This window comes from Spinacia oleracea, chromosome 6 (genome assembly GCF_020520425.1).
Source record: "Spinacia oleracea cultivar Varoflay chromosome 6, BTI_SOV_V1, whole genome shotgun sequence".
NCBI lineage: Eukaryota > Viridiplantae > Streptophyta > Magnoliopsida > Caryophyllales > Amaranthaceae > Spinacia > Spinacia oleracea.
In genome coordinates this window covers 116,617,415-116,634,541 of record NC_079492.1, presented here as the reverse complement: position 1 = coordinate 116,634,541, position 17,127 = coordinate 116,617,415, and the positions used below count along the sequence as shown (strand labels likewise).

At 44.0% G+C, this 17,127-nt stretch overlaps 3 protein-coding genes across 3 annotated transcripts; 2 read left to right on the top strand and 1 right to left on the bottom strand.

Moving 5' to 3' along the window:
- Nucleotides 1-6,779: 6,779 nt before the first annotated feature.
- On the bottom strand, nucleotides 6,780-8,413 carry LOC110800239 (peroxidase 57-like). Its single transcript, XM_022005541.2, has 4 exons — nucleotides 8,103-8,413; nucleotides 7,813-7,992; nucleotides 7,555-7,720; nucleotides 6,780-7,444 (listed from the first exon to the last, which is right to left on the bottom strand). The coding sequence occupies exons 1-4, from the start codon at nucleotides 8,325-8,327 to the stop codon at nucleotides 7,020-7,022; spliced, it is 996 nt and encodes a 331-aa protein (XP_021861233.1). The 5' UTR covers nucleotides 8,328-8,413; the 3' UTR covers nucleotides 6,780-7,019.
- A 4,682-nt stretch (nucleotides 8,414-13,095) lies between these two features.
- LOC130463517 (uncharacterized) lies at nucleotides 13,096-13,521 on the top strand. The gene has a single exon (XM_056832667.1). The coding sequence runs from the start codon at nucleotides 13,096-13,098 to the stop codon at nucleotides 13,519-13,521; it is 426 nt and encodes a 141-aa protein (XP_056688645.1).
- Nucleotides 13,522-13,656: 135 nt separating this feature from the next.
- On the top strand, nucleotides 13,657-14,727 carry LOC110800245 (uncharacterized). The gene has a single exon (XM_022005547.1). The coding sequence runs from the start codon at nucleotides 13,657-13,659 to the stop codon at nucleotides 14,725-14,727; it is 1,071 nt and encodes a 356-aa protein (XP_021861239.1).
- The last annotated feature ends 2,400 nt before the right edge of the window (nucleotides 14,728-17,127 follow it).

The window sequence follows — 17,127 nt, the reverse complement described above, 5'->3', positions numbered from 1 at the left end:
GTTCACCAAGAGAGAAGCATTGATCTGCCACCCCCCATAGTATGCAGTTTACGTACCAAACCTAGCTGGATGGATGCAGTAATTGCATACAAAGAAAGGGGAGAACTTCCCGAAGATAAGCTACAGGCGAGAAAGTTGAAGAGATTCAACAAGTGGTTCATCATCGACGCCAAAGGAGAGCTCATGAGGAAATCATTCTCCGCTCCACTGCTAAAATGTGTGGGTCCAACCGACGCTGACTATATCCTAAGGGAAATCCACCTCGGAATATGCGGAAACCACATCGGAGGCAGGACATTGGCACACAAAGCCCTTCGGGCTGGATACTGGTGGCGCACTATGGTTTCCGAAGCAAAGAAGATGGCAAGGAAATGCGAGAAATGCCAAAAATTCGCACCAGCTATCCATCAACCAGCTCAAACTCTACAATCAACACTATATCCCTTACCATTCGCACAGTGGGGGTTAGACATCATTGGTCCCTTCCCCTCAGCTACGAACCAGAAGAAGTGGCTGATTGTAGGAGTCGACTATTTTAGCAAATGGATCGAAGCCGAAGCTGTCTCCTCCATCACCGAACCTCAGGTCCGCAAGTTCATATGGCAGAACATCATCACAAGGTTCGGCATACCAAGACTAATGGTCTTCGACCACGGGAAATAGTTCGACAACACCCCGCTGCAAAAATGGTGCAAACAATTCGGCATACACCTAGCTTACTCGGCAGTTTGCCACCCACAAAGCAACGGGCAAGCTGAAGCTGCAAACAAACTCATCCTCAACGCACTCAAGAAAAGATTCGAGGATGACAAAAACAAGTGGTTAGAAGAGCTAACCGGAACGTTATGGTCCCTTCGGACCACCGAGAAAGAAGCTACTGGACAAACACCGTTCCATCTAGTATACGGATCCGAGGCTGTCATCCCTGTGGAAATCGGAACAGAAAGCTTGAGGATCCAGGCATACAACAAATATGATGGACTCCAAGGAGAAAGCAACGATCAACTTCTGACTGAAGCTCTCGACCTACTAGATGAAGCTCGGAACGATGCAAGAACACTCAACGCAGCTTACTTGCAGAGGGTCAACAAGCATTACAATCGAAGAGTCAACGCCAGACCCCTAAAGGTCGGCGATCTAGTACTCAGAAACGCCGCCTCGGTTCAGAAAGGACGGATCCATGGCAAACTCTCAGCCACCTGGGAAGGACCATACATCATCCATTCTGAAAAAAGGCCAGGCACTTTTATGCTGCAGTTAGATGGAACAATCTTGAAGAACCATTGGAATACCGATGTTCTCAAAAAATATTTTGTATGACCTCTCTGTAAGCTAAGTAAGTTGTTTAATGAGAAGAGGAAAGCCTTTTGTGGCACCATGCGTTTCATTAAACCTATCTCTATATTTTTAAATTCATTGTCCTTTCATATGCATGCTGCCTCGGATCTGATCAATCCGAGACTAAAAACAGGTTGACTTTGCCCATTCCTTGATAAAATGCAAGAAATGACCAAATCACGCACTTCGGGGAATCGTCCAGAATCCTCGGATTCGCGATACCTCGATAAAACTTGTTCGCAACAAACAGTCGCTCAAATCAAGTTATAAAACTTCGGCTCAGATCCACGGATCGCCAAAGTCATAACTGAGAGGCAGAGTAGCGATCTCTTGCCCAGGTTTCCGAACCACAAGAGATTGGAAGAACAATTCGGACCTCTTAGCAGATCGACGGATCTGAAGAGTCCGAAAATTAAAGAGTCTCTTAGCAGATCTACGGATTTGAAGAACTCGCAAAATTAAAGAGTCTCTTAGCAGATCTACGGATTTGAAGAACTCACAAAATTAAAGAGTCTCTTAGCAGATCTACGGATTTGAAAACTCACAGAAACCAAATGATTTCTCAACAAGTCCACAAAGAAAAGAAAAGCTCGAGAATTACAGATTCAAAGGCAGACTTAAAACTTCGGAAGTGCAAAAAGTTGAAAAGAAGCAGCCAAGTAACAAACATTCATTTTTTATTCAATATTCGGGGGAAGTACAAATACATCAAACAACTCGGGACACACCCGAGGACCCTCAAAAATTGAAAACAAAATAAAATAGTTAAAATCGGCAGCCATCAACAGACAATACCGGCCTACCGAAGTACTAAAAAGCAAAAAGAAACAAGTACAACGCAGCGCCGAGGCAAAAGGGGGAAAGGCAAGCGCACATTCGGAAGTCCTCAACTGGAACCGATCGACTCTGAAGAAGACGACTGCCCGAATCCCTAACTCTTGGGAGTCTCAGGAACAGCCCCTAGGGGAGCATCCTTCGAAGAACCCCCAGCAGTAGTGTCACCTTCGGAAATCGCCTTCTGGGCCCGAGCCTCTGCAAGAGCAGCTTGGCGTTCAGCTTCAGCTTCGTCTCGATCAGCCTGGCATTCCACCAAGTGATCCTGGGCCCGCATCCAAAGAGGAACTTTCTCATTCCAAGGGAAATGAGGCATATGCTTCGCAAACATGCGCCGAGCACCCAGGATGCCATTCCAATACTGCTCTCTACACTGATCAGCAGTATAGAGGTCAGCTCGGTCTTGCTCCAGCTTCCGAATGGTCTCATCCTTCTCTCGGATCTTCAGCTGAAGAACAGGCACCTTGTCAGCTTGATTCTGAATCATCTCCCGATTCTTGACAAACTGTTGGAGCCTCGCCTCCGCATCCTTGCTCTCCTTATCAGCCGCCTCAAATTTAGACGTCATCTCCTTGAGAAGTCTGTCTTTTTCTTCAAGTTCGCTCGCAAACTTGGCGGCCATATCTTTCTTCTCCTTGTCGAAGGAAGCTATTTTCTCATCATCCTCTTCGACTCGGAAGGTGAGCTTGCCAACTTCGGTCCCGATCTCCTCAGCAATAGCTCTAGCCTCGCGACTGTACTTAAGATACAATTGCTTGACTTCCACAAGCTCGGAGAATAGCTGCCCAGCCTTCTGGTCCAAGATAGGAATATCACGAGCATAAGCCTCCTGATATTTCTTCAGTTGTCTCTCCTCAACCGAGCTGCACTCGGAAGCGAACGAGGACCAAAAGACAGCCCGGGAATGAAGAAAAGATAAGCAAAAATAGGAAAAGCATAAAACAGAGAGACAAATCAAAAAGAAATCCAACACCTACCTCATTCAGGTAATACTGGGCCATCATAGCCGGATTCCTCTCTTCAGCTCCAGGAACCCTCCACTGCGGATTGGCCCGAAGTAGGTTCTCCCGAGCGGTTTCGGGACCCACTAAAGAACCCACGTGAGCCAAGGGATTCTCCCCCAAAACTAGAGCCCTAGCATACCGAGCCATCGCTTCCCTCACTTCCTCGGGGATTCGTTTCAGCGGAACATCCGAGCAAGGGTCAGCATGGATCAGCCTATCCAGGGCCGAGGTCGAAGTAGAACCCAAAGTTGAGTGGCGCTTCTTCCTCGTCAAACCCTGTTCGGGCTGCTCTTCCTCAGCAGAAGGGACAGCCTTCTCAGCCTCGGGAATCTCAACATCAAGGCCCGTAAGATCCACCATCTCCTTATCTGGACTTCTCTCTCTTTCGAGAGGAACATCAGCAGACTCCTCTTTCTCCTCAGCCACGATGGGGACAACAGGGTCGGTCTCGAGTGCCTCCACCACCTTGGTGATATCCTGGATCTCGATCCCTGAAGTAGTAGACGGCTTCAGCGAAGAGGGGATCGTATCTTCCTCAGCCAACGGTTGGTCAACGGGCGGCGGTTCCGCAACCACCACACTCTTTAACTTCTGCCCTGGCAAGGGCATGAAGGGAAGAAGGTTCTTAGGAGGAGGCATGTCTTCCAAAACCGCTTCCTACAAAACAAGCATCCAAAGATCAGCTTCGAAAAAGGAAAAGACGAACTATAAGAAAGCTCCTAGGTCAGAGCAAATACCTTTTCCGAAGACTGAGAAACCTTCGCCTTCTTCGGATGCGCGGAAGACTTTAGAAGAGTGCTACCCTTCCTTTTCCTTTGATCCTAAGGAAAGCAGACCAAGGATCAATAAATTGAGAAGAAAACAAAAAAGGAAGTAAAGAAAAAAGGCAAAGTACCCGGTTCCTAGATAAAGAGATATCTATCCGAGCCGGGGATGAAACCGAAGGAACGGCGCGCGGCACAACGTCAGTCCCAGGACCCTAAAAAGATGGTCCAGGACCAAGACGTTAGCCGACGGCCAACCAAAGAAGAAGTAAAGGCAAATAAAAACCAAACCGATAGAAATACTCACTGGATCCGAAGTTGTCCTCAAAAGAGGAAGTACGACCTTCACTGGAACAACTTCGGGAGAAGAGGCAGAATCCCACGGATCGGCTCGAACTTCGGATATCCGAGCAACACCCGAAGGAGACAACACGTAATCCTTCAAACGAGGATTACGAGGATTCTCTTTCCCAAACTTGTAATTAGGAGCCGAGTCGTGAATAGTTCGCAGATCCAAAGAAATGCCCAAAATCTCAGGATCAAGACAGCTAAAGCCGTACTCTGCAAAAACAAATTACAAAACGAATCAATAAAACAAAGATAAAAGAGGAGGACAAACTCACTGAAACACGATCCCAGCCGAAAGACACCTACCCCTGTCAAAAATCCTGCTGAGACCGGCGACAGCAAGAATGTCCTCCCGCAAGATGTAGTTAAGGTTCGGGAGCCAGCTAGACGGCAGTTTATAGTTATCCTCCCGAGCCAAAAACCACTGGAGGAGATCCACGTAGTGCTGATGGTTCCGATCCGGAGCAGCCACCTCCACCATATCAGGATCAGGCCTCACGAACCACTTGGGAGGGCGATAGAAATTGGGGTGCTTCGGATCCGTCGGCACGCGAACAAGCAACCACTCCGTCTTCCATTTATGGTCGGAGCTGAGGTAAGGGTATGCCGTAATGTAGTTCGGCTCCCCTCTCCTTCGGGACTTTTTGTTGATGATGGTCCACCAACCATACCCATCACCCTTGGAAGCATGATTGAAAGACAGATCATGGAGATCCCTTAAAACGGAGACAGAACAGGGAAAGTTAACGAAGTCGCACACCCATCTAAATCCGATGATGTGCCTCATTGACTTGGGAGTAAGTTGGGCCAAACTGATGTTGTACGACACCAAGAGCTCGGAAATGAACGGATCCAAGGGAAAGCGGAGGCCATTCTCCAAGTGATGAGTGTACACAGAGATGAACCCCTTCGGCGGATGAGTCACCCGAGGACGCTCCTGATCGGGAAGTTCACACTAGTACCCCAGGGCATGCTGGATTCCGTATAGCTCTTCGGCCTTCCGATGATAGTTCCCTAGCTTCGCTTCCACTAACCAGTCACCACTGACTGATTTCTCCAACGGACCATCAATCTTGGTGGTCTCATGCAAGATCGGAGCATACTTACCCGTCGGATCAGCTTCAGTCCAATGAACTGGAAACTCAGGGTAAGGACGACGGACACCCGAAGAACCAGCCTTCTTACCAGAAGCAGCGCGTTCAGACACACCAGACCCTCCAATAGAGCCATCTTTGGAGGCGTCCCAACCAGTCGAGCGTTTCTCCACCGGCTTCTCCGAAGGCCAGCCCTTCGAAGCTTTATGTACCCTTCCCGAAGGCACTTCCTCCCTCTCACTAGAAGAGCCAACGACGAACTTACTCTTGCCCTTGTTCTTCGCCATGGTTGCAAATTCTCGGTCTAGGGTTTAGATTGAGGAGTAGAGGAAAGAACGAAAAAATAAGGAAAATTCAGAAACAAGTTACCTTTTTCTGAAGCGGAACTCGCCGACAAAGCGAACGACACAAGTTCCCGAAGTTAAAAGCTGACTGAATTCCGTAGATCTGAAGAAACTCGAAAGCTGCGATCGCCGGAAAAAGAAAGGAAGTTTGTGTAAAAGAGAGAGAAAGTAAAGGTTTGAAGGAAGCCTTGCCCCCAGTATTTATAGGGAAAAAAGGCGCACCAACTTCTTTCAAACCCACGATCTCCATGACGCAAAACAAGTCCCAACACTTGTCATCAATGCAAATCATCCCTTTTCAAAAAAGAGAGGGAACTTTTGGACTTCTGACAGCTGGAAACCCACCCATTTAATTCTAAATGGACCGGGTCTGGGGGGCATGTTGTTTGGGCTCCCAATTGATATTCAATTGGGCCACTAAGTCCAAAGCCCAATGGCTCTAAACAGCAACATCAAACCTACCACAATGGCCATTCAGCCATCCATTAAGGCCCAAGGCCCAATAGCAATAAATGACCTATGGGCATTTATTATGCAAACACTATAAATAGGCCGCCAAGGCTCACACCTCAAGGTACGTCCAATTTATTGCCTTAAGACTACTCTTCTAGAGAACTTCTCTCTAGAATCCGAGCATCACTCTTACTTAGGCATCGGAGGGGCTTTCCTCGGAAACACCCCCGAGGCTAGTGACTTTACTCTTGTGCAGGTGAATTCGGACTCGACTCATTCAAACAAGCAAGATCTTCAACACACACGAAAGGGCCTTCATTCGAAGCCCATTGTTTCCACCTTTACAACACCGGAACAGATGCTATTAATAACTTATCAATATGGATTTACCCTGTCAAATTTTGTTTGATCATTTTATATAATCACGTTCATTAAGCAAACCGATGATTGGAAAATCAAAGTTCCAAAATATCGATTTTATCCATCTCTCTATTGTATAAACCAATTCTCAAAGTCTTGACGAGTTTGGTATCGATCTATAATTTGAAGATCACGTGCGTTTTGGATCCAGTGAAATTTATTGAAAAAACCGTAAGATCGATAAAGTAAATCAAAATATATTTAATAGATTAAATTCTCAAGCTAATACACAAATTATTTCGAAGATATGAAGCACCGCCCCGGCTTGCATTGCTTATTTTGGGGAGACCCTCAATTAAAGAAATAAAAATAAAAATAAACATAAGACAACAAAAAGTACATTAAGTTAAAGATTAACGAACATATAAGAATTGATAAAATCCGTTCCAAAATGAACGATAGCAATTCTCAATGTCGTCTTCAATGTTTGTGGTGGTTAACAGCACCACAATATCTTCTAACTTCTCCTTGCTTTCCGGTAAGAACGCCGATTCGGCCCATGTTAACCATGGCCGGACCAAATCTACTCTCAAAGTAACCAGGAGCATAAGCCAGCTTTTTCACAATGCTATTGGTAAGTGGAGAACTTGCTATGTTTGCGTCAATCTCAAGAATTCCTTGGTTTACCAATAGTTGTTTGTAGTAAGAGTTGTCCATGCGATAATGACTTTTAGGGTTGTAGCTAAAGTAAACATGTTTGTTTTGTTTTCCATTCCTTGGACATGTCTTCTTTAAGGCATACAACATATCGGTATTCATTCTTGCATCGGGCTTACCGGTGTTGTGGTAATTGTATAGACGGTGGTTGAACTTGTCACAGTGTGTAGTTCCAACAGAATGTCCACCTGTATTATGATCACGCATAATTGTTATTATACGTAGACATGAAATCGAGATTATTGTATGAGCGGATCGGAAGAGTGTGTATTTTGGTAAAGTTTAAGTGCATATATACCTAGAAGAACAACAAAGTCTTCCTTGCTTAGTCCTCTTGTAGCAAATAGATGGAGGGCGTCACGTACTTGCATGTTCTCTGATGGAAGATATGCAATGGCGTCACTTTGACGTGAAACAAAACCATCTCGTCTTCCTGTTTCTACGAAATACCATTTTCCTCCGGCCTAAATTGAATTCTTGTATTAGTTTGGATGTAATTTGATAGTTAATTCTGTTGCGTAAAAATAATTGGAATTGGAATGTGTCAATTACTCACCAGAAAGACAGCACTTCTAGCGGCCATATTAAGCACATCAGCACAAGAGACCACTCCTGGACAAGCTTTCTCTAAGGCAGCCTTTGCAGCGTCCACAACATAAAATCCTCTAAGGCTAAGATTTGGCTTTGCTGTTTTCTCTGATTTTGGTCCGTTAAGTAGGACTGATGCATCACATCCCTTTTAAAAAGAAACAAATTAAAACAAAAGATTGATTAGTTGATCTCTCTCTATGCCAAATTCAATTATAGACAAAACATGCTCCAAATAAATTTGATTTTGGTACTTACCCTAACAATGCAATCATGAAACTGTAATCGAATGAGACCAGCTACAATAGTTGGATCCTTCGCAAATTGAGCCTTAACTACATTGAAGACAATCTCTTCAGCGTTGTAATTCCAACATTTCCCGTTATAGTAACCAACATGTAAGTTCCCGTAACATTGACTAACAAAAGCCACAAAAACGAGCCCTAGAGCTAAGGCAGCTGAAGGAGAAGTACACCTCATCATCTTCTCTATCGATCGAGTGTTTTCTATCGATAAGAGAAAGTACGAGTTGAAAAAGTGTTTATGATCAATGAATGAAGTGATGAGAATTGCTAAGAAACTCTCCTATATTTATAGTGAAGAAGCTGGAATATATTTAATTAAACTTGCATGTTAGTATTATGATTGGTTAGTTTAATACAAAGTTTTTATAATAATAATGTAATGAACGTGAATTATAGTATCCCCTCATGAACTTATCATTATGGCTTAATGATGGGTCTTTAGAAAGAATAATATTGGATTACATGATTGGTAGTTTGGTACATCCCAAAACAGACATGCTTCTTGACTTTACGATATGATTTTTGTAAATGTTGGCTTCATTGATCTTAATCAGAGTTGACATGGATTTACTGTTTTTCGAGTCAAAGTATAATCCAAATTAATAAATAAATTTGCAATTATAATGGTGGGTTGGAAGGGCAAGAGCACATGGATCGGCTACAAATGGGTGTTAATTTTGTATATTATATAGTTTTTATATCATGATCATGCGAAAAGTACTTGGCTTTGGAACATCAACTAATGATTATACGTACTACGTGTTTGAATGGTTCAAAGCTCAAACCCGTCCCAGCACATATGATCTGCTAAGAATGTCTTGAACTTTATATTCTCTCTTTTCTTTTAATTTTTTTTTTTTTTCAATACTAGTTGTCGGCCGGGCGTGTTTTTTCAGAAATATGAAGTGTCATTATTTTCATATATGAATGCATGGGTATGCTGAGAAATGATCGAAGAGTGTTCTTGAGCGATTGCATATAATTTCTCACATTTGTACACTCTTCCTTAGAAGTTAGTACTTCATACGTAAGTAGTATTAGTGAATTACATCGTGTTTTTCATGAAAATGTTAAACGTAGTACGTATACAGTATTCAAAACTATGATAAGAAGTAAATTGCTTTTGAAATATTAAGCAATTGTTCGATTACGCCAAACAATATTGTCATTATATTTGTCGTAATTTCTCAACTTAAAAAAAAAGTCTTATTGTGATCATTTGATTTGATGAAGTTAGGGTGCGTTCAGTTCAATTCACCTAATTTCACTTATCTGGACATAACTAATAAAAGATCTGCATAAGATTACTATGTAAAGCATTATTTGATGAAGACAGAAAATATGAAAAGCGCGCAAAACAACTTAAAATAAATTAATTATGAAAGAAAAGGACATTTCTCCAACCACATAAATTAAGGTCACATAACATACAGAGAGAGGCTGGCCTCCACAAAAAGTCTAAAATCCTACGTAGTAGATTATATCTCGAATAATCGATAAACATATGCTCATTATAGGTGATTATTCGTTTAACAACATCATTATCATCAACTCTGTCTAATTGGTGTCTTCTAGCTTCACGTACTACTTGTCTTCTTTCATGGCTTCACATGCAACAATATTTCTTGCATCAACACTACAAGAATATGTATCTTTAACGACAACCTATTTACGACGGGTCAAAAATCCCGTCGTAAAAGGCTTTTGCGACGGGGCTAACAACCAAACAAGGACGGGAATAGCCGTCGCAAATGTCTTTTACGACGGGCTTACGACGGATTTACGACGGGATTACTATTTACGACGGCCCCCTTTTATGACGGGTTCGCGACAGGAAATCCCGTCGTTAATCAACGATTATTGGCCTTTTGCGACGGGATTTCCCGTCGTTAATAGTACAATTTCTTGTAGTGCAACAACATCATTATTATCGTATCATCTATGTCTACCACTGTTTTCAACTTATATGATGCCACTATTGTGCATCACTTGACACCAGACTCGAAATGACCTGACATGAACCCGACTCGAGTAACTGATTTGACAATTTGATCTACTCTAACTAGTTTTATAAGTTGACATTTTGTCTTATCTTTGTCTAGTGTGGGACAACTCGTATGTTGATACTAGATCGACGTGATTAGTTATTGTTGGTGCGAATAGCGGATAGGGTTATTAAAGGGTCACTTTTTAAGGGTAAAAGCGGGCTGGGCTGATACGGGTCAAGGGTAAATACCGTGTCGATTACGGGTACGAGTCATCTAGCAAGACAAAGGAATGGAAAAGAAAGCTACGGACTAATAGACAAACCATGTAAATATTTATCAAATTATATACTTAATTGTTGGGGCCCAAATTGGCTTCCCCACTTTGGGCCGATTTTGCCTTCGTCAGCCCAAGGAGGCAAATCCAAGACAAGGCAATTCGTAGAAGGCTTTGGCCCAAATCCCAATTACAACAAATACAAGCCCATTATTGTGTCATAAATGCTACTATAAATAGTCCTCAAACATGATTTTGTAAAGGCATTCAACATTTAATAGACTGTGAGGGGGTCGAAAAAGCGCGAGGCTAATGCGTGACCTTGTCCCTCGTGGGTGTGACGATTCTTTTTATTCAATCAAGTGTAATTGGATTTCCTGTGAGTATACACCCAATTGACTAGTAATATAGGAGTCGCCATTCAGTTTTTAACGACAATGAGAAAAACTGACAAAACCCGGTTATCGTGACATAAAGGGAGTGCAATTATGTTTGACCACGACGGCCGTAGGTTCCCTTGTGATCCCTGGTGTGGGATCTCTCAATATACACCCGCAAGGTAGAGATTGAGGGTTCGGGGGACTGTAACTACCGAGAGGAGTAATTCGCTCGTCGATAACTCCAGAGGCAGGATATCCTTACTAGCTCAGCATAAATAATTGAAGGGACATGCGTTAACTATTAAACTAATCTGAGTTGATTTTAGCATTATGCAAAATATAACACTAATTCGACCGTGATTATCTGATTTAAATAGCATTAAGGGACCTAGCATGATAATCCGATTTTACAAAAATATTATATTTGTTAGGCGTGATAGAACAATCAGATTAGGTTAGTTTAACAGTTCATAAAAAGGGCGAGGAAAGCAGTTAAATCATCGAAAAGGGACACATTCCGACGCACCCTTGAGAGGTGCGTCACGGTTCTCAGAAAACTAACCACTTTGACTTTGCTATTTCTCCTTTTTATTTAACGAATCACAATTATGGGACAGGATACGTTCTGTTCGATTTATGGATCGATTGAGACAGAACGCGTGAACAGTTTCGCAGCGAGAGGCTTAGGCTAAGGGATTTAGAGTCAATACTCAGAATATATTATGTGTTGTTGTGTGTCCTTTCACGTCGAAACTAGGGGCCTATTTATAGGGAAGAGTTCGTGGAAAAATAGAATTGCAGAGTTCTAATCCACAAAGAATTAGGAAAAAACACGTACCCATGTATTTTCAGCGCCCAGGCCTTTCGGCGCCCAGAGCCAGACGTTGAAAATAGGGTCTGGGCAGTTTTGTTTAGTCAGATTCGGATTCCTAAAATCCGTAGAGTTTGAGATTAATTCGAGTCTTTTAGCGCGTATCAATTTTGTGACGGAATGCGTCTGGGCCCGTTATGAACTCTAGGCTCGTTAGGATTTTAATTAATACGTAACTCTTATTTCCGAATCCTATTAGGAATAGGATTCTTGCAGTTTTCTATCTCATTTAGGATTTATGTTGGAATGCAACACCTAATTCTGACAGGTTTCTATCTTTTATGATTTGCCACTTTTAGAAGCTACCTTTTACGGCAATTACTATTTTTAGCAGGTTTCCATAAATAGCAGGTTTCGGGTGAAATGAAATGGGGAATCGAGATTCGTTTATTTTATAGGAGATGCGTTGTCAAGTGGAGTTTTTATGCTTTCATCATCGAACCTTTCCCTTGCGGGAACGGGGACAAAAGTAGGTGTCTACATACACATACCGCACATTGTACCCGTTGATCTTAAGAGATAAGTTTAAGATTAATACAAAATTACCAAAAACAATCAAGTGCTCATACGTTCCCTCTAACCAGACATAATACCTTCTTAGGGATTGTTTACACCCGAAATAATTTGGCGTCGTCTGTGGGGAACGTACTAAAAACAAATGGCCAGATCCCGCATCATACGTTACTCATCCTCGGAATCTACAGAATCCCAGAGCCCCGAACAGTCCACCTATCGAACGTTTGAGAGCCGAAGAACAAGAACCACTAGGTCAACCAGGAGGGAAGAAACCAGCTCAAGAGCCAACACCCTCCCGACCGACTCACAGATCGCAACAACCATGGAAGTCATGCAGCGATGTGTCGCCCAAGCAAACAGGTTTAAAGACGCCACACCGACTCTGTCTGCCTCTAATCAGACAGTATTAACACCGCGAGGAAGGAGGAACCGCTCACGCGAGCGATTCCACACGGCACGACAGCCTCTGCGTCGACGGATAGACCTAAGAAGATCTAAGACACCCACGTCAATCGTTCCTACGCAGACAATCCGGTCTGCAACAATCAGGAGATCTGTTCTCGATCGCCTCGGCAACATAATTCATGTTAGGCAAAGACTAGGATCCCGCATACCCCTGGAATAGCAAGCCGAAACTAGGTCCCATACACCCGTCAGACAGAGAAGACCACTACCAGAGGAGGTCAGCCAAACTGTCCAGGGAAGAAGGAGAACCAGAACTCCCCCTAGCCGACGCAGATCCCCTCCCGCTCAAAAGTCTCCTCGAGCATATGATTCACCTCCTCCCAGAAGAGAAAGAAGATCCATCCCAAGCACGGGGTCAGATAAAATCATGACCCCAAAAGACTCCCCCTTCTCAAAGGACCTGGTTGAAAAAAGAGTATAGTCCAGGGTAAAGCTGCCAGCGCATATCAAATATGACGGATCTTCAGACCCCCCGGGAACACATAGCCGCCTACGAGGGACATATGTACCTTCAACTGTATTGTGCAGCCACCTGGTGCAAATATTTTCCGACCACTCTGACCGGTATCGCTCAAACCCAGTTTCTCAAACAAAAGCCCGTGTCGATAGGAGGATACAAGGATCTGGTCACGAAGTTCCGGCTGCAATTCATCAGCAATTACCGAAAAGAGAAAAGCACCCATGAGCTGATGACGGTGACTCAAGGCAAAGACGAAAGTCTAAGAGACTACATGACCAGCTTCCCGAAGGAGGCCACTATGATCAGTTGCGTCAAAGCAGATGTAGCACTTTTCGCTCTGCAAAGCGGCCTGAACCCGGGTGAATACCGAAACCAACTGCTGATGAAACAACCAACCACTCTGGAAGAAGCCTACTAACTGTCTGAGAGCTATGTCAGAACTGAGGAGTGGAATTCCAACGTAGCAAGTCGGCAGGGTAGGCAAGAGGATGATAAGGGAACAGTGGTAGCCAAAAGTAAAAAAGCCCTGGGCAGGAACGAGTCCCCAGTACGAATGCAGACCGCTGACAGAAAGGATGCCCCCAAGCTGCAATCAAAGTACGAGACCTACACTCCTCTACTAGAAACAAGGAGCCGAATCTTTTCCCTAAACCGAGCGGACGCCGGATGGGAAAAACCCCGAAGGATGATCGCTCCCAAGAGAAACCCAAACAAATGGTGTGATTTTCACGACGACCATGGACACTTGACAGAAGAGTGCATCCAGCTGAAAGACAATATAGAAGACCTCATCCGACAAGGATACCTGGCCAAGTATCTCGCAGACCATAGAGAGGAGAAGAAAACCAAAGAAACCCCCAAGGCGAGACCACAAATCCAAACCAAAAGCAACTACAGGCAGTATTCAGATGGGAAAGGACCAGCCGTCTTCTTAATCCATGGAGGAACAAAATCGACCCATCAGTGCAAAACACACCTTCGAACGCTGAGACATCAAGTCAACTTCAGCGTCGTCGCAGACACCCTCCCAGAGATTCCGACTATGATTTTTTCAGCCGAGGATTGTGTAGGGGTGACCTATGACCACGAAGACGTACTTGTGGTGTCCATAGACATAGCCAACCATACCGTTCACAGGGTTCTGGTCGAAGGAGGAAGTTCGGCCAATATCCTTTTCAGAGGCGCTTTTGACAAACTTAAACTTGACCCCAGGCAGCTAGCCAAAGTCAACTTCCCAGTGATCGGTTTCAATGGGTCATCCGTCGTCCCTGACGGAAAGATAACTCTTCCCGTAACCAATGGAAGACGACAGACAGCAAGAAATAACTTGACTGAGTTCCTAGTATTTGACGTTCCGACAGTCTACAACGTCATAGTGGGAAGACCACTGATCCACAAGGTCAAAGGCATAACATCAACCTATTACCAGATGATGCTATACGTGTCAGACATCAGAGTTCCCAAGAAACTACGAGGCAATCAAGCGTCGGCCCGCCAATGCAATTATAACGCAGTCAAAACCCGAAACCATCAAGGAGACGACCCGGAGGACGATCCCGCAGAAGACGAAAATGAGCAAGATCTCAAAAAAGAGCCAGATGGTACCAAAAGAAAGTCAGCATAGCCGAATAGATCCACCTTGACGGCGGACATCAAAGGCAGGCCTGACGTTGGGGAAGCCCAAACAGACACAGAAATGGAAGATATTTCACTTGAAGAGGGAGGAGATCCATCAAGCATCAGAGTCGGCACAGACCTGGGATCAGACCTAAAAATCATGATTGTCGACCTACTCAGAGAACACAAAGACATCTTCGCATTCTCAGCCGAAGACATGCCAGGAATCAACCCCAAAACAGTCACCCACAAGCTGAACGTCATAAAAGGTTCAAAACCCATCAAACAAAGGCTACGCAACTACTCGGCAGAAAAGAGTAAAGCAGTGTCAGAAGAAGTCAAGAAATTGAAAGATGCAGGTTTCATAGAGCCTTGTAAATACCCTGAATGGCTCGCAAATGTAGTCATGGTCAAAAAACCCAACGGATCCTGGAGAATGTGTGTAGACTTCACAAACATCAACTAGGCATGTCCAAAAGACTGCTACCCTCTCCCTCGAATTGTAAGGTTATGATACATATGAATAAACATAAATCATGCGGAAAAACCATAAATCCAGGAAACATATTATTAACACATAATCATTTAGCATAATTCAGATGCATACACTTTGTAGCGTGCCCTCCCTAGCTGCGTCCGAACCGAACAAGAACAAGTCTTTAGGACTCCAAGTGTCGTCCCTCCGTAGATAGTCCACAGCACGTCCGGATCCGCCTTAAGATTGACCAACTAGAATCGCCCTTAAGGTACTATAAATTTCGGGTAATAGGGCAAGTGTTTGTGGCTGATTTTTGCTTGAAAATCTTACCTTTGAATACTTCAATTCTCGATGTAAATATGTGACCCTAGGCACCTATTTATGGAGTTAAGGAAAAGGACTTGGAATCCTATTAGGATACTAATTTATTTATTATAATCCTACTAGGACTCTAATTAAATAAACTAAATCTTTTAGGATTAGATTTAGTCACATGACGAATCCCGGTAGCCTTAGGATTCGAGTAACACACTTTGAGTGATACGCTAGCACCGCACGCAGGCCTTACGGCCCACGCACAGCGCCAGCCCACTCGTCGCAGCCCATGTCGCAGCGCGCGCCAAGGCCATTGCTGGGCCTGCCCTTGCGTTGGGCCTGAAGTGGCTTGGCAGCATGTGTTTGGGCGCTTGGCTTGCTGGGCGTAGGCCTGGCTTCGTGCTGGGCCTTCGTCTAGCAAGTCTCGTCCGATGCTAATTCGTACGACGCCTTCTGATTAAATTCCCGATTCCGGAATTCATTTTCGATACGAATAATATTTAATATTTTCGATTCCGGAATTAATTTCCGTTTCGAACAAATATTTAATATTTCCGTTTCCGGAATTATTTTTCGATTCCGATAATATTTCCGATTCTGACAATATTTCCGTTTCCGGTAATATTTTCGATTCCGGCAATATTTCCATTTCCGATAATATTTTCCGATACGTACCATGTTTCCGTTTCCGGCAACATCTACGACTTGGTGTGAGGGGGTCGAAAAAGCGCGAGGCTAATGCGTGACCTCGTCCCTCGTGGGTGTGACGATTCTTTTTATTCAATCAAGTGTAGTTGGATTTCCTGTGAGTATACACCCAATTGACTAGTAATATAGGAGTCGCCATTCAGTTTTTAACGACAATGAGAAAAACTGACAAAACCCGGTTATCGTGACATAAAGGGAGTGCAATTATGTTTGACCACGACGGCCGTAGGTTCCCTTGTGATCCCTGGTGTGGGAACTCTTGTTAGGTTATGATACATATGACAATTCATAAATCATGCGGAAAAACCATAAAGCCAGGAAAGCATATTATTTACACATAACCATTTAGCATAGTTTAGATGCATACTCTTTGTTGCGTGCCTTCCCTAGCTGCGACCGAACGGAACAAGAACAAGTCTTTAGGACTCCAAGTGTCGTCCCTCCGTAGATAGTCCACAGCACGTCCAGATCCGCCTTAAGCTTGACCAACTAGGATCGCCCTTAAGGTACTTAGAATTTTCGGCACTTATAGGCAATTGTGTGACTGAATTTTTGCTCTCAAAAATCACTTTGAATACTTGAATACTCGATATAAATTGTGAGCCATGATCACCTATTTATAGGGCATAGGTATCGGATATTAGAATCCTACTAGGAAACGATTTAGTGAATCTGAATTAATCTAAAATTCAATCACTTAATTTATCTAGTAGACTTAGGAATCAATCTTATACGAATCCTAACTGATCAAGGTTTCGTACGCAAGCACAAACACACACGCAGGCGCAGCAGCCCACGAGGGGCGCCTTGCGTGCGCGCGCGCTGAGCCCAGGCCCAGCAAATGCTCGCAGCCCACGAGGGGCGCGCGCCTGCTGGCCTTGCTCTCGCGTTTGGGCTTTGCTTGCT

Excerpts from the sequence above, each read along its gene's own strand:
- LOC110800239 (XM_022005541.2), bottom strand. The coding sequence starts at position 8,327 with ATGATGAGGTGTACTTCTCCTTCAGCTGCCTTAGCTCTAGGGCTCGTT. Across the intron at positions 7,721-7,812 it reads CTAGAAGTGCTGTCTTTCTG|GCCGGAGGAAAATGGTATTT; the intron begins GTGAGTAATTGA and ends AATTCAATTTAG. Across the intron at positions 7,445-7,554 it reads AGACTTTGTTGTTCTTCTAG|GTGGACATTCTGTTGGAACT; the intron begins GTATATATGCAC and ends ATCATAATACAG.
- LOC130463517 (XM_056832667.1), top strand. The coding sequence starts at position 13,096 with ATGACGGATCTTCAGACCCCCCGGGAACACATAGCCGCCTACGAGGGA.
- LOC110800245 (XM_022005547.1), top strand. The coding sequence starts at position 13,657 with ATGCAGACCGCTGACAGAAAGGATGCCCCCAAGCTGCAATCAAAGTAC.